Genomic DNA, 27349 nt, shown 5'->3' on the forward strand with positions numbered 1-27349 from the left:
ATGCTCACAGCCCCTGGCTGTTGGGACGTGGAATGTCACCTCGCTAGGGGGGAAGGAGCCTGAGCTTGTGCGGGAGGTTGAGAGATACCGACTAGAGATAGTCGGGCTCACCTCCACGCACAGCTTGGGCTCTGGTACCCAACTCCTGGAGAGGGGCTGGATGCTCCACTTTTCTGGCGTTGCCCATGGGGAGAGGCGGAGAGCTGCGGTCGCACTGCTTATTGCTCCCCAGCTCAGTCGCCATGTGTTGGAGTTCACTCCGGCGAATGAGAGGGTTGCGTCCCTACGCCTTCAAATTGGGGACAGGTCTCTCACCGTTGTCTTGGCCTACGGGCTGAGCAGCAGTGCAGAGTACCCGACCTTCCTGGAGTCCCTGGGAGGGGTACTAGACAGAGCTCCGAATGGGGACTCTATTGTTCTCCTGGGGGATTTCAACGCCCACGTGGGCAGCGACAGTGAGACCTGGAGGGGGGTGATCGGGAAGCACGGCCTCCCCGATCTGAACCCGAGTGGTGTTCAGTTGTTGGACTTCTGTGCTAGTCACAGTTTGTTCATCACGAACACCATGTTCGAGCACAAGGGTGTCCATAAGTGCACGTGGCACCAGGACACCCTGAGCCGGCGGTCGATGATCAACTTAGGTAGCTCCACTACCGAAGAAAACCCAAGTACTTTTGTCTTTACACAAAAATACAATAATAAGTGTCTTTTCGATTTAAAAAAATAAAGACTTGCATGTACACGCCGTCTTTAAGGCAGTATATAGATGACGGGGAACTCCGCTCAATGGGGGAGCTCAACTCGGCACACGTAACTGTCAATTTGCGCTACGGGGAGATCAATTCGACAGGGCAGCTCATCTCGACAGAATATCAGCCTCTGGCTGCTCACCACTGCTTGTGGTTGGATTGTGTCTAACTGTAATTAGAACGGTTAGCGGTAGAGGACACATTTCATTGTACTTATTCATGTACATACAGTGGCAATAAAGACCCTTCTTCCTAATGATTGGCATTTCGCAAATTTGACCTTGCCTTAGCACTTCCAAAACCCACCTCCATATTTATACCAAGTTTTATGGACATCAGCGTGAAAATGTCATTTCTGACCATTAAGTGTGAATGCGAGGCATCATTGTAAAGCGCTTTGAGTGTCCGCAACAGATGGAACAGCCCTGCAGACATGCAGTTCAATTACAACTGCCTCCTGTCTTCCTTGCCTCGTAATTTTAGAGATGTATCTCATTCGACTTTCAGTAATCACCTTCCATTACGTTTTAATATCACTTTTAACTCAGCACCTCAGTCAGTAATTCTTCCTTTAGTATGTAGTTTGAAATTTAAATGACAACCTGAGATGCTGTAATTTCCTCTCGCAACGTACAGTAATAACAAGGACAGAGATGGGGAGAAAGGAGAAAAAAGGAGGGTGGATGAGGAGGTGGTGGTGGAAGTGGGGGGGGTCTTGAGTGATGAAAAAATGTGAGGAGGTAAATCCGCTGTGTGTGTGTGTGTGTGTGTGTGTGTGTGTGTGTGTGTGTGTGTGTGTGTGTGTGTGGAGCATGCAGAGGTTTCCATGCTGACACAAAGACCCCAGTGAGAGCAGCCTATTTACCGTGCAGTAAAACCCGAGCGGGAGTGTACCCTGCAGTAAAAGCGGAGATGGAACTCAGCAGAATTAGATTTAAATCTTCCTCCAACTCTCAGAGAAACCACACCCCTGCTCCCCACCAGGCTGTACGACACACAAACAAGTTTCAGAACAGTTTTTAATTAAAGCGAGATGTAATACATTATTCTCAGTTATTGGTTACATCTTGGCTCATACAGTGACTGGATATTAACTCAGCATAAATATGTGCTTGTGCAATTAAGGTTATTACATTTCCCAAAGCTATTGCATAAGCGCTTGCTCGGCTGTACAAGATGCGTTTTCACAGATGAGTGCAAAATGTACTTTCAAGACAAGTCATTTCCCCCGAGATCTGATGCAGAAAACGTATCGGGAAGCTGCACAACAGAGCTGGAAACAAACAAACCAGCACTGAGTGAAAATACGCTGCATATATATTAATAATAATAATAAAGTGGCACTCAGCAAAGATACAGTACTGCATGTCATAATATGCGGACATTCTGAATCCTCCAGAATGTGGAGAGTATTGCTTTGTTACATTCCACTTTTGGACCGTGTTAAAATCATTCAAACGTCAGGCTCAGGCTTCTGTACATTAAGACTGTGCATGCACTAAGAGCTGGTGTAGAATAGCAGCTAAGACAATAAAAACAAACCACACAAGCAGTTGACCATCAGCTATAAATCAGAGATGCAGCCCGGTTGCTTTGTACATCATATACATCAAAAGTTTCAATTGGAAAGTTTGTAAACCTGTCAATATTTTTTGCATTTTTGTTGGAGTTTGTACTAAAATAGCTGTGGAATACAGATAAAGGATGTTATTACATATCAAATAATACCTAAAAGGCCGCCAAATGGGTGTTTTGTAATTCAAAAAAATTGCTTAACGCCTCATCCACATTTCACCCACATAATTATCCGAGTATTTGTTTTGTCAAATCATTCTCTATTTGTATGAGCATTTGTAAATTCAAGGGGAAATCAGGTATTTTCCACCTGGGCTTTATTTTTTAATGTTTTTGAGTTAATCTTTTCACTCAGGACAAAAACAAATGTAATAGGTGGTGTACTGATTTGGAATGCACACTGTCACGGGATAACTCGCTACATAAAATAACTGTATAGGACAAGCTGAAAACATTCAAACATTTTCGATAACTACTTATTCCAATTAAAGGTCACAGGGGGAGCTGGAACCTATCCCAGTGGTTACTGGGCAAAAAGTAGGATATACCCTGGACAGGTCTCCAGACTATCACAGGGCCACATATAGACAAACAAAAACATTCACACCTATGGTGAATTTAAAGTTTCCATTCCACCTAACCTGTATGTCTTTGGAAATGGGAGGATGCCGGAACACCCAGAGGAAACCCACGCAAAGCAAACTCCACACAGACAGGGACAGACGGGAAGCAATCCCAGGACCTTGTGGCTGTAGTGCCACAGTGCTGACCAATAAGCCACCTGCCATCAAAGCTAAAAACGCTCATAGTCAACGTTTTTTTTGTTGTCAGTGAAGAGGAAAAATGTCAGAAGTGCCTTGTAGCATGGAGAGAATCCCTACAGAGGTAAATATGTCCATTTTTACAGCACAAAATGGAAAGTTTCTGTGTAGGCTCTCAGTTGTCCAGGTGGTTTCCATAGTAGAGAAGCTTGAAGCTTGAAGATTCAAGCTTTTCTACCACAAAATGGAAAGAAACTTGTTAAAACAACTGGTTATACAGTTAGCTGCTTACCTTAGCCTCCAATCCATTTGGAAACGTTGCTCTCCACTGAGTCATTACAACATTTAATGAGGTAAACAAGCACACGTTTACCTCCATAACAATCCTCTCCACGCTACCAGACACTTCTAATTATATTTTCACCTCTTGTGTTTCAGAAAGCCTAGGACGATGGCTTAGTGGTGAACAAGGTCGCCTCACAGCAATAAGGCCCTGGATTAGTTGCTGACCTAGTCCTATCAGTGTGGAGTTTGCATGTTCTCCACATGTTTGTGTGGGTTCCATCTGGGTGCTCTGCCTTCCTCCCACTGCCAAAGAAGACATGTCATATGCAAGACTGTGAATCTGTTTGTTGGCCCTGAGACAGACTGGCGGCCTGCCCAGGGTGTGCACCGCCTCTCGCACAATGACTTCTGGGATAGGCTCCAGCCACCCCCCCATACCCCTTAACGGTAGCAAGCTGGTTTAGAAAATGGATGTATGAATGGAGTTTCAACAAGAGGATGTTTAGTGTAAGTGTTTTTAAGTGACCTCAAACAGTTCCATTGTGCTCCCAGTTAGCCCATTGCAGTGTTTGCATTCTAAATCAATACTGGAGAAAACATAAACTCAAAAACAATAAAAAAAATAGAGTCCAGTTTGAAAAATACTGGAATTCCACTTTATAATTAATTGCAGTAACACTTATGTCATGATTATATTTTGTATAAAACAGGCCCACAAACAAAACAAAGATAAAAAAAATTCTTAACATTAATTACATTTTACAACTTATTTTCAGTCTAGTGAAAGATGTACATCTTCTGCTGTTTGGATCCACTATACTTGCACTTCTGTTCAACAAGCCACAAAATGCTAAAAGTTGCACAATCTGTTTAACATCCATCGGCTGCTCTCACATCAGTTTTTTTGCTCTTTGCCCCCGACCACTCACAAGGAACGGTGCAGGGTCAATACTGAGCAAGCAACACGAGTCACTCCAAGGCACTTGATTCTTTTCATATCCTCAGGTAATGAACAGAAAATCAATAATGTTCTTTTGCTAATGCCCTTTTGTCCAGGGTTCAAATGCACTTTATGACACAACAGCACAATGCTTCATCAAACGCTACTTGTCAAGTGTTCAAACAGATGCTAACTTTGGTTTGATGATCTCACACTTGCGCACTCTTCGTGACCTTAATGACATTCCTGCCAGATAAAAGACGCAAAGAGAGTATCACAAGATTTTACATTTCGTGCAATATGACCGCTAAAAATAAAAGCATTTTTAAACGACTTGAGGAAAAATAATCTGCACTCAAAATAACTCAAGATTTTAAAAAATATATGAGACACAGAAGGCCAATAACTAAACCCGAAAAGGCAAAAAAAAAAAAAAAAAAAAAAAAGTTATAACAGATGTATCCACTGAGACCACATTAAAATATCTTAAACACACAATAGAACAGAAGATAATTAAAAATTTCACATTATAGCTGACCGAGTAGAGCCAAAGAAGAAGAAGGTATTACCAATGCTGTGATGGACTTCACATGGTCCTACACAGTCTTTACAGATGAATTTAAAACCAATTTGTGGTCTCTGAGATTTTCTGGCTGCCACTGGTTACCTTGAAGCTGTAAAATCCCTTGTAAAACCTCCAACCAGACTTTGTAGCAGAACAGGTACTGTTCCTGAAACAATCAACAAAACAAACAATGGCATGACAAGGATTTAGAAAGTTTTTTTTTTTTTTTTTTTGCATTTTTCGCATTAACCCTCATCCCACCTTGCTATTTTACAACTTAATTTTACTATGAAGGGTCTGATCAGAACATATATATTGATGCCTATCAGATCCATTGTGGTGACCCTGTGCAAAAATGGAGAAGCCAAAGGAAATGACTGAGTAATCCTGATTGCAGAACGTTAGAAGCTAAGTCGGTGTCTGTGTTTGCAGTTGTCTTGGATTCATTTGACTTTATGGACTTGGACATCAGAAGAGTATCTGTATGCAGTGAAAATGTCGAACATCTAGAGTGAGATTTGCTAATCTCATTAGGGAATTTCATGTCTCTTGGTCCTTGGCCTTTGAGGTGTCTGGTGATAAGGTCTTGGTCTTTAGGGTCTTACTGTACGGTTTTGAGTATCAGACCAGTGACATGGTGATGACTGTGTGTGTGTCCTTAGTACTAGGTCCCTTTTGAGGATTCTTTTGTACCACTGGAATGACTTTGTGTCAAACAAATGGTTAATTAGAGAGACTTGGATGAGAACTATCACATTCTTTATAGGGGAACATCAGCTATGACATTCTGGCTATGTGGAGTGTTTCCCAGGGCTTGATCCAGTACGCAGGTGCCTCAGTGTTTACGACTCTGGCAACTGGAGAAGGCCAAGGGGCTACAGCAGATAGATGGATCCTTTTGAGAGGTGGGGACAGACCAGTTGTAAGCCTGGGGCATTGTCATTCAGGACCCAGCGCAAGCTCCCACACTTGACCTGATCTCATAGTGCAGCAGATAACAGAATATTTACAGAGGAATCCTTCAAATGGTGATACAAGCACCAAATTTGGCAATATTACACCTTAGATATTACTCTTTTGAAAAAACTGATGGGCCACTTGAATTTTCAATAGGCGGCCACGTAGGGGTCAATTAAAGAATTAGATAGGGGTCAAAATATAAAAATGCTCCAGTCATATTGAAAATTATGCCACATTATTTGTCTGATTGTAAAGATTCCAAAAAGGTATAGTTTGGACTATCTGTGAATGAATTCAATAGAGTTATGGGGTAAAAACAACAAGAATGGTGACAAAGTTCAGGTTCAGTTTGTACAGGGCACAAAAGTTAGAGTTGCTCCAAATTTGTTCAAAGGTGATGCAAATTATTGGTTGAGTTAATAGGGTTTCAAAAAGGAAAAAGGGTCAACATTATTTGATCTTTACTTTAGAGACCAAGCATTCAACACAGTCAAAACTATTCCATTTATTAATCCAAGTAGCTCAATCAACAATTTGCACCATTTTTTACTAAAATTGGAGCAACTTTAACTTTTGACCCCTGTACAAACTGAAACTGACCTTTGTCACCATTTTTAAGGTTTTTACCCCATAACTCCATAACATTCAGTCATAGATTGTCCAAACTATACCTTTTTGGAATCTTTATGATCAGACAAATAATGTGGTACAGTTTTCAATATGATTGGAGCATTTTTATATTTTAACCCCTGTGTAATTCTTCCTCCCCCTCTAGCTGCCACCTTATCGTGGTGGGGGAGTTTGCATACCCGGACGATCCTAGGAGCTATGTTGTCGGGGGCTTTGTGCCCCGTGTAGGGTCGCCCAAGGCAAACAGGTCCTAGTTGACGGGTCAGACTAAGGGCAGTTCAGAAGCTCCCATGACCAGTAAAAAATCAAGGACCAAGACGTCGCCCGGTATGGCAGAGCCGGGGCCCCACTCTGGAGCCAGGCCTGGCGTTGGGGCTCGCGCACGAGTGCCTGGTGGTCGGGCCTTAGGCCATGGGGCCCAGCCAGGCTCAGCCCGAAAGAGCGACGTGGGCCCGCCCTCCAGTGGGTTCACCACCTGCAGAGGGGGCCATGGGGTTCGGGCACAGAGAGGATTGGGTGGTGGTCGAGGGAGGGTGGCCCGGCGGCCCGGCCCGCGCTCACAGCCCCTGGCTGTTGGGATGTGGAATGTCACCTCGCTGGGGGGGAAGGAGCCTGACCTTGTGCGGGAGATTGAGAGATACCGACTAGAGATAGTCAGGCTCACCTCCACGCACAGCTTGGGCTCTGGTACCCAACTCCTGGAGAGGGGCTGGACGCTCCACTTTTCTGGCACTGCCCACGGGGAGAGGTGGAGAGCTGGGGTCGCATTGCTTATTGCTCCCCAGCTCAGTCGCCATGTGCTGGAGTTCACTCCGGTGAACGAGAGGGTCGTGTCCCTACACCTTCGGGTCGGGGACAGGTCTCTCACTCTTGTCTTGGCCTACGGGCTGAGCGGCAGTGCAGAGTACCCGACCTTCTTGGAGTCCCTGGGAGGAGTACTAGATAGTGCTCCGACTGGGGACTCCATTGTTCTCCTGGGGGATTTCAACGCTCACGTGGGCGGCGACAGTGAGACCTGGAGGGGGTGATCGGGAAGCACAGCCTCCCCGATCTGAACCCGAGTGGTGTTCAGTTGTTGGACTTCTGTGCTAGTCACAGTTTGTTCATCACGAACACCATGTTCGAGCACAAGGGTGTCCATAAGTGCACGTGGCACCAGACACCAGACTTTGTAGTCGTATCATCTGACCTTCGGCCACGTGTCTCGGACACTTGAGTGAAGAGAGGGGCTGAGCTGTCGACCGATCACTACCTGGTGGTGAGTTGGATCCGCTGGGAGGGGAGGAAGCCGGTCAGACCTGGCAGGCCCAAACGTATCGTGAGGGTCTGCTGGGAAAGACTGGCGGAATCCTCTGTCAGCGAGGTCTTCAACTCCCACCTCCGGGAGAGCTTCTCCCAGATCCCGGGGGAGGTTGGAGACATGGAGTCCGAGTGGATCATGTTCTCCACCTCCATTGTTGATGCGGCCGCTCGTAGCTGTGGTCACAAGGTCTCTGGTGCCTGTCGCGGCGGCAATCCTTGAACCCGGTGGTGGACACCGGAAGTAAGGGATGCCGTCAAGCTGAAGAAGGAGTCCTACTTGTCTTTGTTGGTAGGTGGGACCCCGGAGGCAGCTGACAGGTACCGGCAGGCCAAGCATGCCACGGCCGGTGCGGTTGCAGAGGCAAAAACACGGGTCTGGGAGGAGTTCGGGGAGGCCATGGAGGAGGACTATCGGTCGGCCTCGAAAAAATTCTGGCAAACCGTCTGACGCCTCAGGAGGCGGAAACAGCTCTTCACCGGCACTGTCTACGGTGCGGGTGGGGAGCTGATGACCCTGACTGGGGATGTTGTCAGGCGGTGGAAGGAATACTTCGAGGATCTCCTCAATCCCATCGTCACGTCTTCCGAAGAGGAAGCAGAGACTGGGGACTCAGAGGCAGACTCATCCATTACCCAGGCCGAAGGCACTGAGGTGGTTAGAAAGCTCCTCGATGGCAAGGCTCCTGGGGTGGATGTAATCCGTCCTGAGTACCTTAAGTCTCTGGATGTTGTGGGACTGTCTCGGCTGACACGCCTCTGCAACATCGCGTGGCAGTCGGGAACAGTGCCTCTGGATTGGCAGACCGGGGTGGTGGTCCCTCTGTTTAAGAAGGGGGACCAGAGGGTGTGTTCCAACTACAGGGGGATCACACTCCTCAGCCTCTCCGGTAAGGTCTATTCCAGAGTACTGGAGAGGAGAATTCGACCGATAGTCGAACCTCGGATTCAGGAGGAGCAATGTGGTTTTCCTCCTGGTCGTGGCACACTGGACCAGCTCTATACGCTTCATCGGGTGCTCGAGGGTTCATGGGAATTCACCCAACCAGTCCAAATGTGCATTGTGGATCTGGAGAAGGCGTTCGACCGTGTCCCTCGGGGCACCCTGTGGGGGGTGCTGCGGGAGTACGGGGTCCGGGGTCCTTTGCTAAGGGCTATCTAGTCCCTGTACGGCCGCAGCAGGAGCTTGGTTCGAGTTGCCGGTAGTAAGTCAAACCTGTTTCCAGTGCACGTTGGCCTCCTCCAGGGCTGCCCTTTGTCACTGGTTCTGTTCATTATCTTTATGGACAGAATTTCTAGGCGCAGCCAGGGTGTAGAGGGGGTCTGGTTTGGGAACCACAGAATCTCGTCTCTGGTGTGTGTGGATCGGGAGGTCCGGGCGGCTTTGCTTGAGCTGCTGCCCCCGTGACCCGACTCCGGATAAAGCGGAAGAAAATGGATGGATGGATGGATGGATGTAATTCTTCAATCAACCCCTACGTGGCTGCCTATTGAAAATTCAAGTGGCCCGTCGTTTTTTTCAAAAGGGCAATGTCTAACGAGAATTTGTGATGGATTTGGTGCTTGTATCACCATGTGAAGTATTGTTTCAGTTATTTGCTGCACTATCAATGTTTATTTGATAAAACTGGCTAAAATGAAAGTCAAGCACACAAAAGACTACATCTAGGGTCCGATCAGTCCTCATATGGTAGGACAAGGGGTAACTCTTCTGTTGACACTGACCTTGGTTTGAATCATGCCATGTCGCTGAATTCGCATCTCCCTTACTATGTCACTGACATTAATCTGAAAACAGATGCACAGATGTTAGGCAGCATAATGAGCTTGTGTCCAATTCCATGGGATACTGTTGAATAAAAGAGAGTACTTTCACTCACAGGTAAATCCTTCTCAATGAGGCTAAGAATGATGTCGGTGCAGATGAAAACTCCTGTGCGTCCAATGCCAGCACTGCAATGAATGGTGATCGGCCCCTTGTGCTGCACCGCCCTTAGGTAACGGATAAAGCGGACCAGGTGCTCGGAGCACTGGGGCACACCATGGTCGGGCCAAAGCGTGAACTTCAGGTGATGGACAAAGTGGGTCTCCCCGCTCTAGAACAACACTGAGTTCAAAAACTATTCCCCTTCATGCACAATTTATCACTCACCTCGTCACGTCACTCACCTCCATCTCCACCATTCGAATGATCTTTATTTGGAAGTATTCAAGGTACTGTTGGTTCTCAAGGTGAAGCTGGTACCTGCTGGTCTCCAGAGGCACGCCTGGCTCTTCTGGCCAGTACTTGTGACATTTGATCCTTCCACGTTCTACTTCCTGCGTCATCATGCCAATAACGCCCGATTTGTTCTCCCAGATCATCTGCCAGAAGTCCGGCACTGTGGATGGCAAAGGGCCTTGGCAGGAGATGTAAACGTACTCTTCGGTGCCAACCTGCATGTGGATGTAGCTGGCGTTTATGTAGTCTTGCTTCTCTCCGATGGTAACACGGGTTTTGTCATCTATCAGGGTGCAAAGGGAAGAAAAACACGCAAAATGTCAGTTGGATCTATGTAAAACATCAAAAAACACCTCATCCTGCTTTCCAAATAACACAGTTAAAGTCTGCCATTGATTAAAACATGTTTTTTGTGTGTACATTACACAAACAGCAGGAGGCAATATGACATATAGTGCGGTGGAGCAGAATTCCACTGGGCGTCACTATCTTTTTCATCACCCTCATTCATCCTCACTGTTGTAGCCTTTTCACCCCAGCCCACAGAGCTCGGAAGGCTTCTGAATGGGAGCTTGTGTGTGCACATGTGCTTAAAGAGATGATGAAGTGAGTTTTCCTGCAAGGAACGCATGAAGGAAATCCTCCCGCTCAGTCTAACGTAGTAACTCTTTGAATCAATTCACGTCTTAATATTAAATAAAAATCTTGCATGTGCTTTTTATGTGCATTTTATGCAGTGTATCTTAGAAATAATTGCACTTTACCCTGAAAAAAAGGTGTTAATATTTGGAATAAGTGCCCTGATAACATTAAATCATTTGGTAACTTGGTTGGCTTTAAAAGGCTCTATAAAAATTATTTAATTACTTGTTATTGCATGATGAATTAAGTTTATTGATTTTGTTTTGTTTTTGGGTTTGTGCATGGTGCACTGCTGTTTGCATTTTTATGTTTTGAAATTTTAGTTCACCGATTAATTTATATTTTGTATTTGTTGTATATTTTTATATACACATGTATACATTTTTATTTTTTTGCTTAAAGGGGTAGGCGTCTATAAGCTTTTGTGTCTGCCTATACCCTTTCGGGCACATGGATACGTTGTTAAATTGTTTTCCTTATCTTTTTGACTCTGTGTATGCCGAATAAATTCATCCAAAGTTGATACTGCATGTGGATGCACAGCCAAAACAATAAATGCCCTTAAAGAGTTTTTTTTTTTTTTTTTTGCAAAGGTCAAGGTCAATGCCTATGATTGTTATTATCGAGTCATAATAAAAATCGTAATAGATCGGCAACAGGAAGAGAAAGTCATATGTTAGTGTTTCCATGCTGTATTTTTGGGAAGCCACAGCTTTAACTGGTTTGTGAAGAGTTGTAACGACTGATATAACTGTATTGTATTAGGATTTTCTTCTTCATTCAAGAATAACTCACTGTTGCTGGATGCTATATGCTGAATTAATTTTCACTAAAGGATTGCAAACATGACATTGTGGACTGAATGGTAGCTATACTTGGGTTCATAAGTATTTGGACAGATTTGTAGTGTAGTTGTGTTTGTAGTGTAGACTTTCATCCCTGAGGTTTAACAAAACATATTGCATTAGTAACTTAGCAATTGCAGCCATTTATATACACAGTCCCTCCACTGTCAGAGCCAGTACGTAACTGGATTAAATAAATTTTTGGGATTATAGAACTGCCTACTGCAGACAGATTTATCACACAGTGCCCTGATGTTCAAATGATACTTGTTTAGTTTGTTCAGTTAGCTAAATCTTCTGAAAACTGAGGGACTGTTGATAAAATTGGCTGTAATTTCTAAATGGTTAATGCAACATTTTTGTTAAACCCTTTGAATTAACACCAAAACTTGCACACTACAAGCACATCTTGATTGTTTCATTTAAACTCTTTTGAGGTGGTGTACAGAGGCGAAATTACAAAAATGGTCACTCTTCAATATGGATCTGACAGTAAAGAAATAAACATTCTTAAAGTAGAAACATAACAACAACACTATACAACATTACTTTTGAGTAAATTGCTAAATTTTACAAATGCCATATTTGAAAGAATCAGGCTTTAACAAACTCTGGGCCTTTAATAAGCCCCAATAGGGAAACATAAAATAAAGCAGATAAACAATTGGAGAAATTAAAAGTTGAGATTCTGTTAGCAGAGGAGACCTACAGGGAAGGATGTCTCTGTAGCGGTTCTTGTCTCTGTTCTCAGGGGCTTTTCCCACCATGCAGTTGTCAGAAGGTTTAAGGTGCTCCAGAGCCTGCAGAGAACAACATGACCGCCATCAAAGCACATAAAGCAAATAATAAGCGCCGCTCAATCGCACCATGCATGTTCATCAGTGTCGTGAAGTTTCTATGTCATAAAACATGCAAACTGATCAAACTGTGTAGATGCCCATTAAAGACAGTGGTTAATTTTGACCATGATACAGTGCTGGTGATAGGTAACCGAAAAGTTACAGTTGATAGCCGCTAATCCACTAATTGACAAGTTACAGTAACTGTGATAATGCTAAACAAATCGCTACAAATTTTATCCAGAGTTACTACTGACTGCTAACATTTGTTATATTGAATTTAGTCACATGGAGAAGTAGATCTGGAATGAAACACGTCTGGCTACAAAGATGATGAAAGCAAGTGGCTGCCTGTGTAGATCTGCAAGCATTTCAGTCATAGTTCCCTCTTAAACATCATAATAGTTAATAGTTAAGACAATATTCTGTCAGAACCTGCCAAACTGACTGTAAAGTTTTTTTTCATCATGAATGCAAGATTACAACAGCTAGAACTGACCATATTTGTGCAGACAAACATACAGGACTGCTAAACTGCTAAAGAAGTTTTTTTTTTTTTTTTTTTTTACTGTTCAACTTTATTCAAAATATGTAAGTGGACTTAAACTCAGAAGAACGCAGCCCACCCTTGAGAAGAATAAGTTGCAGTTCCTTGACTGGTCGCTTATACAACCCCTGGCAATAATTATGGAATCACTGGCCTCGGAGGATGTTCATTCAGTTGTTTAATTTTGTAGAAAAAAAGCAGATCACTGACATGACACAAAACTAAAGTCATTTCAAATGGCAACTTTCTGGCTTTAAGAAACACTGTAAGAAAATCAGGAAAAATAATTGTGGCAGTCAGTAACGGTTACTTTTTTAGACCAAGCAGAGGGAAAAAAATAATGGACTCACTCAATTCTGAGGAATAAATTATGGAATCACCCTGTAAATTTTCATCCCCAAAACTAACACCTGCATCAAATCAGATCTGCTCGTTAGTCTGCATCTAAAAAGGAGTGATCACACCTTGGAGAGCTGTTGCACCAAGTGGACTGACATGAATCATGGCTCCAACACAAGAGATGTCAATTGAAACAAAGGAGAGGATTATCAAACTCTTAAAGAGGGTAAATCATTATGCAATGTTGCAAAAGATGTTGGTTGTTCACAGTCAGCTGTGTCTAAACTCTGGACCAAATACAAACAACATGGGAAGGTTGTTAAAGGCAAACATACTGGTAGACCAAGGAAGACATCAAAGCATCAAGACAGAAAACTTAAAGGAATATGTCTCAAAAATCAAAAATGCACAACAAAACAAATGAGGAAAATCATGTGACACGTGGTGCCATCTTGGGACCAAAATAGCGTTCGCTGTTAAACTATCTGCATGTAAATCCACCTATTTTATTTATTTATTTGCTGAAAATGTCGGGTTGTTGCACATTTGGATGCACAAATAGAAACAAGGGCTTCAAGATGTACAGATTCCCTTCAGATCCGAACAGAAGAAAAATTTGGGGAAATAAAGTCGGCCATGGGGGATGGAAGTGACTTCATCATCAGTGTTTTGCAAGGTAAATTTAGTGTTCAGTCCCATGTACAGTACAGTAAAACTCACTTAAACAGTCATCGTATAAGCTGATATTCGCAGTTACCAGAGCAAAAAGTGCTGTATTGTTTTCCATGTAATAAATAATAGATATTGTATAATGGATTTTTCGCTCACATTGGATAAAATGTCCCGTCCGATCACAATGCATTTCCATTAAAAACCCCTCGCATGTGAGACTGGAGTCATTTCCATGATTAAAAGCCAGACCATTTTTTTTTTCACATCGTGCTCAGCCAGGGACCTGCAGTCAGCACGTGCACCTATTAAATCAGACACAGCAAAAGGCTGTGATTTGACACTTTTCTGCTTTCACTCTTTCCTCTCATATTTTAATACTTTTTGCAGTGCGCACGCTGATTACATTTTGGGATCACATACGTTTGACAGGGAAGTCCAGAAATTTACAACATGGAGTTGGAAAAAGAGGAAATTGTACACCTTACCTTTTAATTAGAGGTGATGATTGCAGAAAGAAAAGCTTGTTGAGGGTCAAATTAATCAATAATAAAGCATAATCCAGCGACAGAGAATTATAAACTGACATGGACGTCATTGCATGACACGGAGTTACAGAGTTGCAGAAGCATAAATCAGAGGGGGAAATTAATAAAAAAAACATCATAAATTGTAAATTCATGTAAATTTTACATCTTAACTATTTTAGATTTCTTTTGATAGTACCTAAATGTTGCTACATATAGTTGCTGCAATAGTTGCGCTTAATTTGGGTTCGTGTGTTGTGCATCATACGGACAAAGTGAGGAATCTTGGAGTACTTTTTGATCCTACATTGTCTTTTGGCCCCCACATTAGAGACATTACGAGGACTGCCTTCTTCCATCTGCGAACTGTGGTGAGGATTCGTCCCATCCTGTCTATGGCTGAAGCTGAGACTTTGATACATGCGTTTATTTCTTCTAGACTGGATTATTGTAATGCTTTATTTTCTGGCTTGCCGCAGTCTAGCATTCGAGGACTTCAATTGGTACAGAATGCTGCTGCCAGACCTTTGACACAAAGTAAAAGGTTTGACCACATTACTCCCATTCTGGCATCCCTTCATTGGCTATCAGTTTCTGCCAGATCGGATTTTAAAGTTTTATTGTTGGTTTATAAATTTGTTCACGGACTGGCACCTTCCTACCTGGCGGACTTGGTTAAGCCCTACGTACCTGCGCAGCCCTTGCGTTCGCAGGGCTTTTGTGTGTTCCAAGGATGAACAAGACGTCTGTGGGGTATAGAGCCTTCTCCTACCATGGTCCGACTCTTTGGAACGATCTACCTGCTGTTATTAGGCAGTCTGACACGGTGGAGACTTTTAAATCAAGACTGAAGACCCACTTTTTTAGACTGTCTTATCATTAATTTAATTTGTTTTTGTGTTTGCTTTGTAATTTCTTTTTATTCTACTGTGTTTTATCTTTTTATTGTGCTTTTCTTGCTTTTAATTTTGATTTTAACTGAATCTGTGTTATGAATTGTGAAGCGCCTTGGGGCAACTTTGTCATGAGTTGGCGCTATATAAATTAATAAACTGAAATTGAAATTGCAATATGAGTTTCTCGCTGTATTTCAAGTCGTAGGTTAAGGATGTTAGCAGCTAACTGTAGCCTGATTATTAGGTCCCTTTAATTCATGATTACTGAGACAAATAAGCAGCTCATGACGTTTAATGTGCACACCAAAGCAAATCACTGAGATCCACTGCACATTCCCAAAAGATATGATTTAATAAACACCCCAGCCAAGATTAGCCTGTTAGCTTCGCTGGTTTGTTCTCAAATATAGACGCATATCTGGCTTCTTTCATCAGACAACTGAGCCACTCATACTCCACCGCGCGGAATATGAGTGACATAGCCAGTTTGCACTTCATCGTGACATAGCCAGAGTCAGTGCTGCCACATCTGCCAACATGGCAACAGCCAGATATGGGCTTCATATCGCCTGTTCTGGGTGTCTATAGAAAACCTATGGTAAAATCATAAAGGCTTTGTCCGGTAAACTCGTATACAGTCTATGGCTAAAAGTCCACTATTGGTTTTCAAAGCTGGCTGAAAAGTTAATCCTCAAACAAGAACATTAGATTTATTAATTCCTGGTTAGTGGATCAGCAGAACTGTGCCAACCACTGATACCATAATAACACAAACACACCATAAACTCTTTGAGCAGCTCCTGCTGATCCAGTTGATGCTGCAGGATCTGGATAAGGGCTTTGACCCTGGAGCCTGAATACTGGCTGGTGGTAGCAGGACTAATGACAGCTAACCTGTCCAGTTCCTCTTCTGACACGATGGGTGGTCCTAGGGAAGAGATGAGGTAAATGCTTTGTATAGGTTAAAATTTCACTCTGAAACTTCTACACTAGACAAGAGGAATCGACACCTGATGGAGGTGAGGCTGTTTCTCCACGCGTGATGTCGAATACATCGTCATCTTCACTGCTCCAGCCATCTGACTGGTTCCTCTGGCCTTCTTTGCAGGATCGGTCCAACAGTTTGGTCACAATATGTTTCCTGGGGGAGTCAGGGGGCAAGGGTGAGACCAGACCATTTTTACTCTTCGGTAGGAGGGGGCTGAAATCATGCAAGGCTGAGCTTCCTTTCCCTGCGACTTTTCCACCTAAAATGCAGTATAGACAAGAGACTAAAATATCTATGTGGGTCTGTTATATATTGCACTTCCTAAACTGTTAGTTGCTTTTGTCTGAAGGGAGTTTTTCACATCAACAATGTATCCCGGGCTCTTTTATTTATTGCTCTCTGCTGCCTTCTTGTGGCTAATGACAGCACACACTAGTAAGGGAACAAAAGAGAAAAGAGCAGAATCTTTTTAGGAATGGAGCCTAGTACCTTTCAGATGCTCCATGCAACATGTCAGTGACACTGAGGGATGGGCAGCAAGCTTGATGAGAGGGGGTGCTGTTAGGGCTCTCCTGTTCCGCAGACAAGAGGAGCCAAAGGAGACATCACAAAGGGCGTTAGTAGTTATTAGTAGATGTTAGTGAAGAGGTAAAGAAGGGTTTGACTCAGCCTGCTACCTGCTCAATTGCAGACTCATCTGTTACAACAGCGAGTTGGTGCAAACGATGCGGAGCTGAGGTGAGGTGCACGCTTTCTTCGTGAATCACAGCATCTGAAGTCGCCTCTGCATGAACAGTTTCACGATTTGCTACATTTGGTCACCATAACACCACTACAAATTTGTGTTAAAATGAAAAGAGTTGACAGAGCTCCTACCAGGCGGGCACCGTACTGGTTTATTCAGCATGACGTCAGGTGAGGAAGTGGCGTCAGAGCTGGAAGCGGGAGCCGGCTGTTTGGCCAGAATATCTCCACTTTGAGCAGACATGTTGGGCAGTGTGGGTAATTCGGAGTAGGACAGGGGGGTAGCTGCTCTGCAGATGGTGAGCTGTACGGTGCCTTCAGCTTTACGCAGGATGTCCACCACCTTACCGTGGCTCAGGCCAGACACAGTGACACCGTTCACCTGGAACATGCACAGTGAGGATCATTATTATCACTGTGGATGTGGAACTAAAAACACAACTTGCATTGTTCAGAAATCAACAAAATGCGGTTTAAATTTGTTGTTTTTATTGCAAAGGTTTGACCTATTCTGTCAACGGCTAATGCAGAGACAATAACTGAAGCATTTTTTTTTTAATCCAGAACTAATTTTTCAATGTCTAATTTCCCATCTTGCCACACACAACTTCTGGAACTCATTAAACAGTCCATCATTCAATTGTAGTGAATCAATCAAGACATTTTTTTGATCTATCAAGTAGAGTCATAGAAATGAACTCTCAGTGCTTGCTGCTGCTTCATCACATCACCATAGTGCACATTTTAAAAGCATATTTAAGCTCTTCTTTGAAATGAGAAAATACATTTTCTCATTCAGACAATTTTCAATTCAATTTCAATTTATTTTCATTTATATAGCGCCAAATCACAACAGTCACCCCAAGGCACTTCACACAAGTAAGGTCTAGCTTTACCAATCCCCAGAGCAGCAGTTGTAAGGAAAAACTCCCTCTGAGGAAGAAACCTCAATCAGACCAGACTCAAAGGGGTGACCCTCTACTTGGGCCATGCTACAGACATAAATTATAGAACAATTCACAAAATGAATATACAGGAAATGCTGTTGGTGCATAGGACAGGAGGGTCGGCAGCACAAATACCACACCAATCTCTGGATGGAGTTGCACCTTAAACAGAGAGTTAAAAACAGAATCAGGTATCAGAAAGACAAGAAATACAGTATAATTTTCAGCATTAAACAACAAGAAAAACAGGAAATACTAAGGTGACTGCCGGCCACTAGCCCTAAGCTTCACTAAAAGACCCAGAATTTAGGTAAAGTTGAGGCCACCGCCCACTCCATTTCCTAATAAAATGAAATAAAAGAGTAAAAAGCATAGAACTATACTATGCCAATATGCTAGCCATACGAAAGAAAAATAAGTGTGTCTTAAGTCTGGACTTTAAAGTCTCCACAGAATTTGACTGTTTTATTGACGCAGGGAGATCATTCCACAGAACAGGGGCATGATAAGAGAAAGCTCTATGACCCGCAGACCTCTTATTCACCCTAGGGACACAAAGTAGTCCTGCACCCTGAGAAAGCAAAGCCCGGGCCGGTACATAAGGTTAGCTAGGTAGGGAGGTGCCAGCCCGTGAACAATTTTATAGACTAGTAGCAGAACCTTAAAACAGACAATATCTAGGCCAGAACAGAAGGCCTTCCTGGCCCCACCACTGTTCATGTATTTTTTTCTTTTTTGGCTTTTGGATGGACGAGTGCCTGGTGCTTGGCATTTACCTCTAACAGAATATCTCCCACTCTCAGACGACCATCCTGCTCTGCTACTCCCCCCAAGCAGATTTTCTTCACTCTGAGCATGCTGCCGTTGGTTCCCCCAATCAAAGCAAATCCAAGGCCTCCTCCCTCTGGCTTCTTAAACTCCACTTGCATGACGCAGCTCTGCAGAGGCAACAACACAAAAGGAAAGAAAGAAAGAATGTCGCTGATTCAGCTGTCACACACTCATCACCTGCTATTTGTAGGAGCAGATTATATTCTGAAGAACAGGAGAAGAAACATGCTTTTATCTTATCAATATATGGATGGGGGGGTGGGGGGGGGGGGGGGGGGGGGGGTAAGGAAAGCCAGAAATGTATCCGTCAGAGAACGCGGACTCGTCTTGTGTTACAGTGTATGTCATTAGATGCTTAAAATGATAGTTGAAGATGAGGAGAATTGTCAAGATCTCAAAATATGAAGGACACATTCAGAGAACGGAAAGTCCACACGAGATATCAGACGAAAAGCTGTTGGATTGACAAACTTACATCCTGCTCTTGGGTGAGAGAGAGACATCTGAATCTATCAGCAGACCGATACACAGCTTCAGCTGATTAAAAGACAGAGAGAAAGAGCGAGAGAGATGTCAGAAAGCCAAACAACTACTGATCATCTTTTTCACAAATGGTAATCAAAGCAAAAGCTACAGCTTAAAAAGCGTAAACGTCTATAGTTTGATCTCATATTAACATCCAAAAATCTCTAAAATTCCATTTCCTGTTTGTGCGGCTATTGTCAGCCAATTGCATTTCAGATACACACACAAAAAAACAGCAAGCACCAACCTCCCGCCTCGTTGGCCATCCTGAAAGACGTGTTGAGGGGTGCAACTCGTCTATGACAGGTGAACAACGTTGGTCTTTTCAAAGTGACCGTCTACTGTCCTTACCGCTACATGCACTGTCACCAGGCAACTGAGCTGCCCGACCTATGGACCGCTGTGTAGACGCCGCAGCGCATGTGTGTGCACGTGTGATGTCCACAGCCATGCAGCCCAATACACCAGTGGAGGGCTAGAAGCTTGCTAATTATTAATCCTGCAGCCCAGAGCAAGGGATCTGTCTGTCAGAAGTTGCTTTCAGCAAAAAGCTCCGGCTTCACACAGACAAAGGAACAAGCAAGAGGATGACAGGCAACCGAGGGAAAGGTCCTCACCGTCTTCAGGAGGAGGAGAGTCTTTCTCTGGAGAGACTGGGTCTTCAAATCGAGCAAAGAACTTCTTATCCTTCTTCCAGTCAAAGAAACCTACAAAAGAAAAGTTTTGCTCAACCACATCCTGAAAAACAAGTATTTTGTGTTGAATCCATGTCGAAAATACAGGATAGATCAAAATTCTACTTTTCCCTCAACTCCGATAATGACTGAACCTAATTTTTTACAGTTCAGTTGAGTGCAAACATTTTATTTCCAGGTAATCTATCAGTGCATAGCATCACCTGCTTTAGGAATGGGCTTGATGAGGCATTCCAGCCACCCCCCCCCAAAAAAACTTTCCAAGGTTATTCTCCTGAAAAAGTTGTAGTAAGGCATGCAAAAAGTACCCCAAGAACGCCTGTATAGTATCTCACCTATTTGTCAGCCTGCAGGCAGTGATGACGTCATCATAAACAAGATGGTGTATTTTTCACCATCATCAAGCATTATTATTATTATTCTAACCCTATCACACATTTCTGAACCTTAAATGTGCATTGAACATGTGCATGAAAATTCACAGGAATGTGCATGAAATATTACACTTAACTTTTCGAATCAAGTCATACAAAAAGGGCCTTGAGAATATGTTGGAATTTCTGTAGCCCCATCAGACATCACCAGAAACGTTATTTTTTTACATTCAAACCACCATAACCATTGTCTGATTAACCTGATCCTATAGTGCCTCCAGTTTCAATTACATCCATTAACATATTGTTGCACTGCAAAGAGATGAAATGAGTGAGATTTTATTGTTCAGTTTGCCTTTGTATGCTAGCATGGTTAAAAATGGACTATTCTTGTCCTGGAACCAGAACCTGGTGAAAATGTATATATATATATATATATATATATATATATATATATATATATATATATATATATATATATATATATATATATATATATATATATAGGCCTTTAATCCCTATTGCTCCCGGTGTGTAGTGAGCGCCTTGTATGGCAGCACCCTGACATCGGGGTGAATGTGAGGCAGATGAAAAAGTGCTATATAAATAAAGTGCTATATAAATGCGGTCCATTTACCATTTAAACTTCATTCTGATTACTGATTTGTAAAGATTAACGCGTTAGATTACTTGTTACTAAAAAAAGTGGTTAGATTAGAGTAACACGTTACTAAGTAACGCGTTACCAGCATCACTGTTTATTAGTTACTTTTTTAGTTACCTTATACAGTTACTTTATGAGCAGCTGCCAAAAACTTGTAACTAATAAGTAATGCAACTAATAATGTAACTAGTAATCTAACTTGGTTACTCTTAAGATTGAGTAATCAGCAATGTAACTAATCAGCAAAGTAACTAATAGTTACTTTTCTGAGTACTCAATGCTAAAAATATCCAAGTTAGATTACTAGTTACTTTTTAGTTATATTCAGCAGCTGCCAACAAATTGCCTGCAGCTGAAAATGAAGTAACTGTAAAATGTAACAGTAAAAAGTAACTTTACAAAGTAACTAAAAAGTAACTTTACAAAGTAACTGTGGCAACACTGCTAATAAGTAATGTAACTAATTTGGTAACTAGTAATCTAACTTGATTACTCTTAAGACTGAGTAATCAGTAAAGTAACTAATCACCAAAGTAACTAGTAGTTACTTTTCTGGTTACTCAGTCTTAAAAATATCCAAATTAGATTACTAGTGATTTATTAGTTACATTCAGCAGCTGCCGAGAAGTTGTCTGCAGCTGCTAATGAAGTAACTGTATAAAGTAACTTTTCAAAGTTACTGTGGCAACACTGCCCAAAACAATCATGCCCTTACTTGAACCTAGGAAAAAAAAAAAAAAAACTCTGGAGCCACCACTGGTGCTCAGAATGTATAAATAATGCTGGTCAAGTGTCCCAACTGAAATCATGTAATAAATCAGACAGGCTTACCGTTCCATTTCGCTCTGGGTGTCACCGGTTGGTCTTCTCTATGATTTTGGAGACAAACAGTAAAGTCATCAAAAACAAGGAACAAAACCACATGAAAACTGTTTTCTCTTAAAACCATCCTACCTGATGATTTTAAGCTTCACTTTACGAGGTGCGATCTCACACGCTTTGACCGCGTCCTCCAGGGTCATTCCCAAGGTGCACCGGCCACAGATGTACAGGATCTTGTCATTAGGTTTGACACTGCCTTCCTCACTGGCTGGAGAACCTGGTACCACCTCCAGACAGTAAATGCCCTGCCATTTGCTGCCAATGCCGCCTGTCAGCTTTATACCTGGGAATAGTGCACATACCTCACAGTCATACAAAACAGTTTGACACGATGATGTGACGTGCCTTCAAAATCTGCGCAGCATCCCACCGAGCTGTCCTGATGATGTCTTGTGCAGAACAACATCAGGGAGGCTGTCACATGGAGGAGGAGCCACCAGATTGGTAACTGCCCTCCCCAGAGTCATGCTCAGTCTTCTGGGAGATGACCTCAGAATCGTCATGGCAAAGTCGTCTGCCACATTGGTAACATTATGACCGTTAACCTGAGAAGATTTAAGAGTGAAGGAGAAGTGAACGTATTGACAAGCGTCATATTTCATATTAATAAAGGTACCGATGTGCACATGTACCGTGATGAGCCTGTCTCCTGCTCTGAGTCTTCCGTCTGCCTTGGCCGGGTTCTCCAGGATTTCCTGTATGTAGTAGCAGTTGTCTAGCTTGCTCCGAGTTATGGTGAACCCAAAACTTTTGCTGCGGGACTTGGTCAAAACCACTGTCAGCTCGAATTCTTTCACCAAACCCTGTCCAAAGAAGGACCGTCACAGTTAGTCTGTGAAACGGTGATTCTGTAAATGACTTCTTGACTAGGCCAAACCATTCCAAGGCCTTGATGAGTTTTCTTTGGCAACTCATAAGGACAAAAGCCAAAGTTAAAACCAGGAATCACTGTAATTCTTATTGCAATAATCTGTTACCCAAATGTAGTAATTTTCTTCAGAGATGAGGAATGTGATCCAGTTACATGATGGTAATCTTTCTTTTTCAACAACTGCAAGCATTCAAATTGTTGTTTTAAATGATGTGGTACTTGATGACAACTTTATATTTTTCTACGGCTAAAATAATATTCTGCTCAAAGACCACCATGTTTGATGACATAGGAGCACTCAGCCAATCAGGACCGTCTGCTCAAATTTAGAAAACAATGGCTCAGTCACTGCCTCCACACAGCTGATAAACATTTTTAGCTCCAGACAGCTGGGCTGGATGGTCAAGATTAGCCTCAGTGGTAGGTCTTTTCATAAGGGTCAAAGGTGAACACAGGCATTTTTGGCAATTGCCAGGCCAAGCACCTCTCTGGGGCAAAAACAAACTTGGGGTCAATGAACAATTTAAGGCCAAAATCTGCTCTCTAGGCTCAGTGGGAAGTGAGTTTTGACTAGTCAATACATTTACTTGATGCTGGCCATTAGGATTGTGTATCTTGCAAATAATTTGACACCACAATGAAGATCATATAACCATCCATAACAACCAAAAGAAGCACAGACTCACCTGAACACAATGTTGTGTTTCATTAATTTGCTATACTGCTAAACTAACTGTGAAAAATCAAAATTGACCAAAGGTTTCAACACAACAGTAGGAATATGGATAATGTGCACAGTTATCAATCTGTTGTACCATGCACAGATTCTGGACAATGACTCTTTCAGTGTATTCAGAACTCTTAAGCGTATTTCTTGTTAAGAATGTACATGAACAACTGACTGGTTTGTTTGTTTTTCTGTTTTTGTTGTTGGCCAATCATTTAAAAATTTGAAGATCCAGGGTAAGATCAACATTAAATCCCGGTTTGTCTAAGGTACCAAAGGCATAATTATGTCCAACTGAAATGGAACGGCTGACTGCTATGCTTGATGGTGGAATGTCACATGTTCTAAGAGCTCCACTGTGCTGAGGTTGTGGAGTCAACACAAGAAGACAGGTAGCATAAATGATCAGAACGTGTTTAATTACACATTGACAACACCACTACATCCACCTCCAGCAACTCCAGCATCATGTCATTCTTGTTACTGTCACACAAATCAGAAGATGCCCCAATGGCCAAATCAGTCTGCAGGAAACTGGTTTGAAAAACCAACTGTGGTTCATGTAGCACGTGATAATTAAATATGAAAGAATATCATCTCTATAAAGATCACATCCAAATGTAACATTGGGCATTTTGCTGATTATATTATAGATAAGGAAAGTCATTAAACCAAAACAGGAAACATAACAAACTTGCCTTTCTACGACTTTCTTCCTCCTCATCGTCTTCTTCATCGTCATCTTCATTTGGCTTGTATTCCTTTTCATTTGTCTCTGGTTCTTCTCTTAGTTGTTCATGGCTCTGTACAGGTGAAGCGAGGCCTGCAGGTTCTAGATTTGGGACTGGAGGACTGGCACAGGGGAGCACAGAGGAGATGATCTGGGCTGTGATGGGAGTCAGTGGTGCAGCAGGAGGTGGTGAGGGAGGCACCATAGGCTGGCTGTTCATGGAGAACGCTTTGTAGTGACTTGGAAGTAGACCTTGCTGGATCGGGTGGGGGTTAGCTTTTGGTGGCTGAGTTGTGAGCGGCTGAGATGGGTGCAGGATGCAAGTAGTCAGGGTGTCAGATGACAGGCTGAGGGGCAAGATGCTGCTTGTGGGGATGTGAGAGAGATGGTTTGGATTTTGAGTGCTGGAACTGGAGGAAACAGAAGAGATGTTGAAGCTTTGAGAGGTTTTAAGGTTGGTTGCTGGGATCTGATTATGAGTAATGGAGGGAAGGCAAGGTTGTGTCTCCAGGGTGGAGCTAATGGTGAGGTACTCCCCATCTGCTGTGATAGTTAGGCCATTCTCCATCAGGCAGTAGCTCACACTTACATCCGTCTCCTCCCTGACTCCACTGTTAATAAAAAAGCAAGCCAGTATTCCAACATTAAACAATTACATTTATATTATATATACATATGTAAAACAATGCAAACTTCTCCTATGTGAACCAACTTCTATTACATCACAATCAACCCAGCAAGAAGATTTCTGGAATGATTATTGTACAGTCTTGATTTTGGTGTCATATTATTCCTGGCATACAAAACATTTTCCCTTCTATAATATCACCATAGGTTCAGAGAAAGATGGATTCTACCATTGATCTTTTAGGTTTATCACTTCAAAAGAACAATTCTGCTGACCTACTTAATCTTGCTCAAAGGTCCTACATTCCTAGGTCTCCACACTCTCCCAGACCTGACCTGAAAAATCAAACGGGATTCTTTATTTTATTTATTTATTGTCATTTTCAAGAAAGTTCTTCAACTGGATCAAACAGAAACTTCAGATCTCTGAACAGTTTAATCCAGAAATATGCTGTCTAACCTCAGCAGTTACTGAGTAACATTGAGGTCAGGTTAAGTCTGGCATCATGTGCTGGTACCATAACATTACTGCATCCTGGATGGCAACCAGTCCATCTTCACCTCTTAGAAGTAGCTATCAGCCAGGTAAAATGTAGGCAATCCCTTTGCCTTTGACAGCTGTTGTCAACATTGAAGCACCTGTGTGCTAGATCATGCCCAGAGAAACACACCACGTGGGCAAAAATTTGTAACTAATGTTCTGTTACAAAGAAAGGAGTATGCCTCTACTGAGTCCCTGTGTTCCAGTTACTCTGACATAAAGTCATTCTAGCAGTACTCAAGGATCTTCTGAACAAACCTAGCAGAACAAGAGTTGGACTTCTGCAAAGGTATTGGCATCATCAAACACACAGAGACATGAATGTCACTCGCAGATACACCTTCACCACATTATGATACAATTATGACAGCCACATTTAAGAATTTATTGAAAGCTTGGATAATCAAAATCCAGAACAACTCAATGAGATACAGTGATCTCATGCAAACAGGGGGAGAAGATACAAACTCCACACAGAAAGGCCCTAGCTGGGAAGCAATCCCACAACCTTCTTGCTGTGAGGCAACAGTGCGCTAAGCACTAAGCCACCGTGCTGCTTTTTCTGGTTACAGAAGCATAGTAATTAAAGTAAACATTATTACTTTTGACCATATTTTATAGTTAGACAATACCTGGTGTAGACAGAATTTGGAGCAGTCTTCGTACAGACATCCATAAGGACCACACCTGAAGTTGATGTTGCTGGAACCTCCTGAGCTCCATCCTGCCTCTCTTCTGTTACTTTATCTTCCTGTTGTGCTTCTGCATCCACAGTCCCTGGCTGTGACTGTGCTGGAGCTGGTGAACAGCCACATGGTCGTGAAGCAGGTGAGGCTGGCGAGGCTGGTGAGGCTGGTGACTGAGGTGAAGCAGGAGAGGTGGGCGATAGGGACGAGCAAGGTGGAGACGGAGGAGCCTGACTGTTTGGTACTTCATCAACATCCTGCTGACCCTCCATGAATACTGGAGCTGTAGCAGGTTCTGAGTTTTTCTCTGTTCTGTTAATCTGATCTTGGGTGGGGGGCTGTGTCTGACAGATGGTGTTGCCGTCACACTGGACCTTAAGGAGTGTGCTGTAATCCTCTCCTAATCGGATATCCAGAGACCGAGACCGAACCTCGCGGATAGGTACAGGACTCTGACGTGTGGAACACAAGGTAAAACAGTCCTTTCTGTATTACAGTGGCTAACTATTTAAACTGCATGTACAGTAATGTTTCTACATACGAGGTGCTTTCAAAAAGTATCCAACCTTTGGCCATGAAAAATGCAATTACTCACCTGGGGGTCTGAAATTGGAATCCCTTTCGAAGTAGTCTCCTTGGGACTGTGCACACCTCTCTCAGCAGTTCTGCCATTGCTGGAAGCATTTCTGGAAGGCCTCTTTTGGAATGGTGTCCATATGATGTCTTCTCGTGACTCAAATTGAGTCCCTTTTAGTGTCGTTTTGAGCTTGGGGAACAGCCAAAAATCAGAGGGAGCCATGTCAGGAGAGTAGGGAGCCTGACGAATCACAGGAGTGCTGTGTTGTCAGGAAATTCTCAATCAACTGAGCCGAATGAGCAGGTGCATTGCTCACAGAGCTGGTCGTTTTTGGCCAACAGCATCACAAAGGCGATGTAGGACCACTCGATAATAATAATTTTTAATATCTTGCCCTTCCCGTGCATACCCTTGATGCACCACCCCACAGGAGTCAAAGAAAACAGTCAACATGTCTTTGGCATTGCTGTGCACCAGCCGTGCTGTCTTTGCCCTAGGTGATACTGGATGCTTCCATTGCAGTGACTGAAATTTGCTTTCCCGGTCATACCCATCAACCCATGTTTCATCATTAGTGATGACTGTGTTCAGGAAGTCTGGGTTGCTGCTTAAGCATTCCATCATGTCCTGTGAGACCTCCAGATGCAGTTG

General features: G+C 43.0%; 1 protein-coding gene across 2 annotated transcripts in view; it reads right to left on the minus strand.

The window, feature by feature from the left end:
• Nucleotides 1–4022: 4022 nt before the first annotated feature.
• Nucleotides 4023–27349, minus strand: part of ptpn20 (protein tyrosine phosphatase non-receptor type 20) — a 72590-nt gene continuing 49263 nt past the window's right edge. The window contains exons 29-47 of one of the 2 annotated variants that reach the window (XM_034185187.1): nucleotides 26068–26573; nucleotides 24236–24878; nucleotides 22572–22742; nucleotides 22310–22484; nucleotides 22012–22222; nucleotides 21889–21926; nucleotides 19942–20031; nucleotides 19275–19336; nucleotides 18745–18906; nucleotides 17154–17403; nucleotides 16955–17061; nucleotides 16767–16849; nucleotides 16300–16430; nucleotides 16069–16217; nucleotides 12182–12272; nucleotides 9934–10268; nucleotides 9645–9860; nucleotides 9490–9552; nucleotides 4763–5041 (exon numbers count right to left, since the gene is read on the minus strand). In XM_034185187.1, the coding sequence (XP_034041078.1) occupies nucleotides 4907–5041; nucleotides 9490–9552; nucleotides 9645–9860; nucleotides 9934–10268; nucleotides 12182–12272; nucleotides 16069–16217; nucleotides 16300–16430; nucleotides 16767–16849; nucleotides 16955–17061; nucleotides 17154–17403; nucleotides 18745–18906; nucleotides 19275–19336; nucleotides 19942–20031; nucleotides 21889–21926; nucleotides 22012–22222; nucleotides 22310–22484; nucleotides 22572–22742; nucleotides 24236–24878; nucleotides 26068–26573 (3618 nt within the window). In that variant the 3' untranslated portion in view covers nucleotides 4763–4906. Of the gene's footprint in view, nucleotides 4557–4762; nucleotides 5042–9489; nucleotides 9553–9644; nucleotides 9861–9933; nucleotides 10269–12181; nucleotides 12273–16068; nucleotides 16218–16299; nucleotides 16431–16766; nucleotides 16850–16954; nucleotides 17113–17153; nucleotides 17404–18744; nucleotides 18907–19274; nucleotides 19337–19941; nucleotides 20032–21888; nucleotides 21927–22011; nucleotides 22223–22309; nucleotides 22485–22571; nucleotides 22743–24235; nucleotides 24879–26067; nucleotides 26574–27349 lie in introns of those variants that run through there. The other variant, XM_034185185.1, reaches the window with a different exon arrangement.

The sequence above is a fragment of the Thalassophryne amazonica genome, chromosome 13 (assembly GCF_902500255.1).
Source record: "Thalassophryne amazonica chromosome 13, fThaAma1.1, whole genome shotgun sequence".
Taxonomy (NCBI): domain Eukaryota; kingdom Metazoa; phylum Chordata; class Actinopteri; order Batrachoidiformes; family Batrachoididae; genus Thalassophryne; species Thalassophryne amazonica.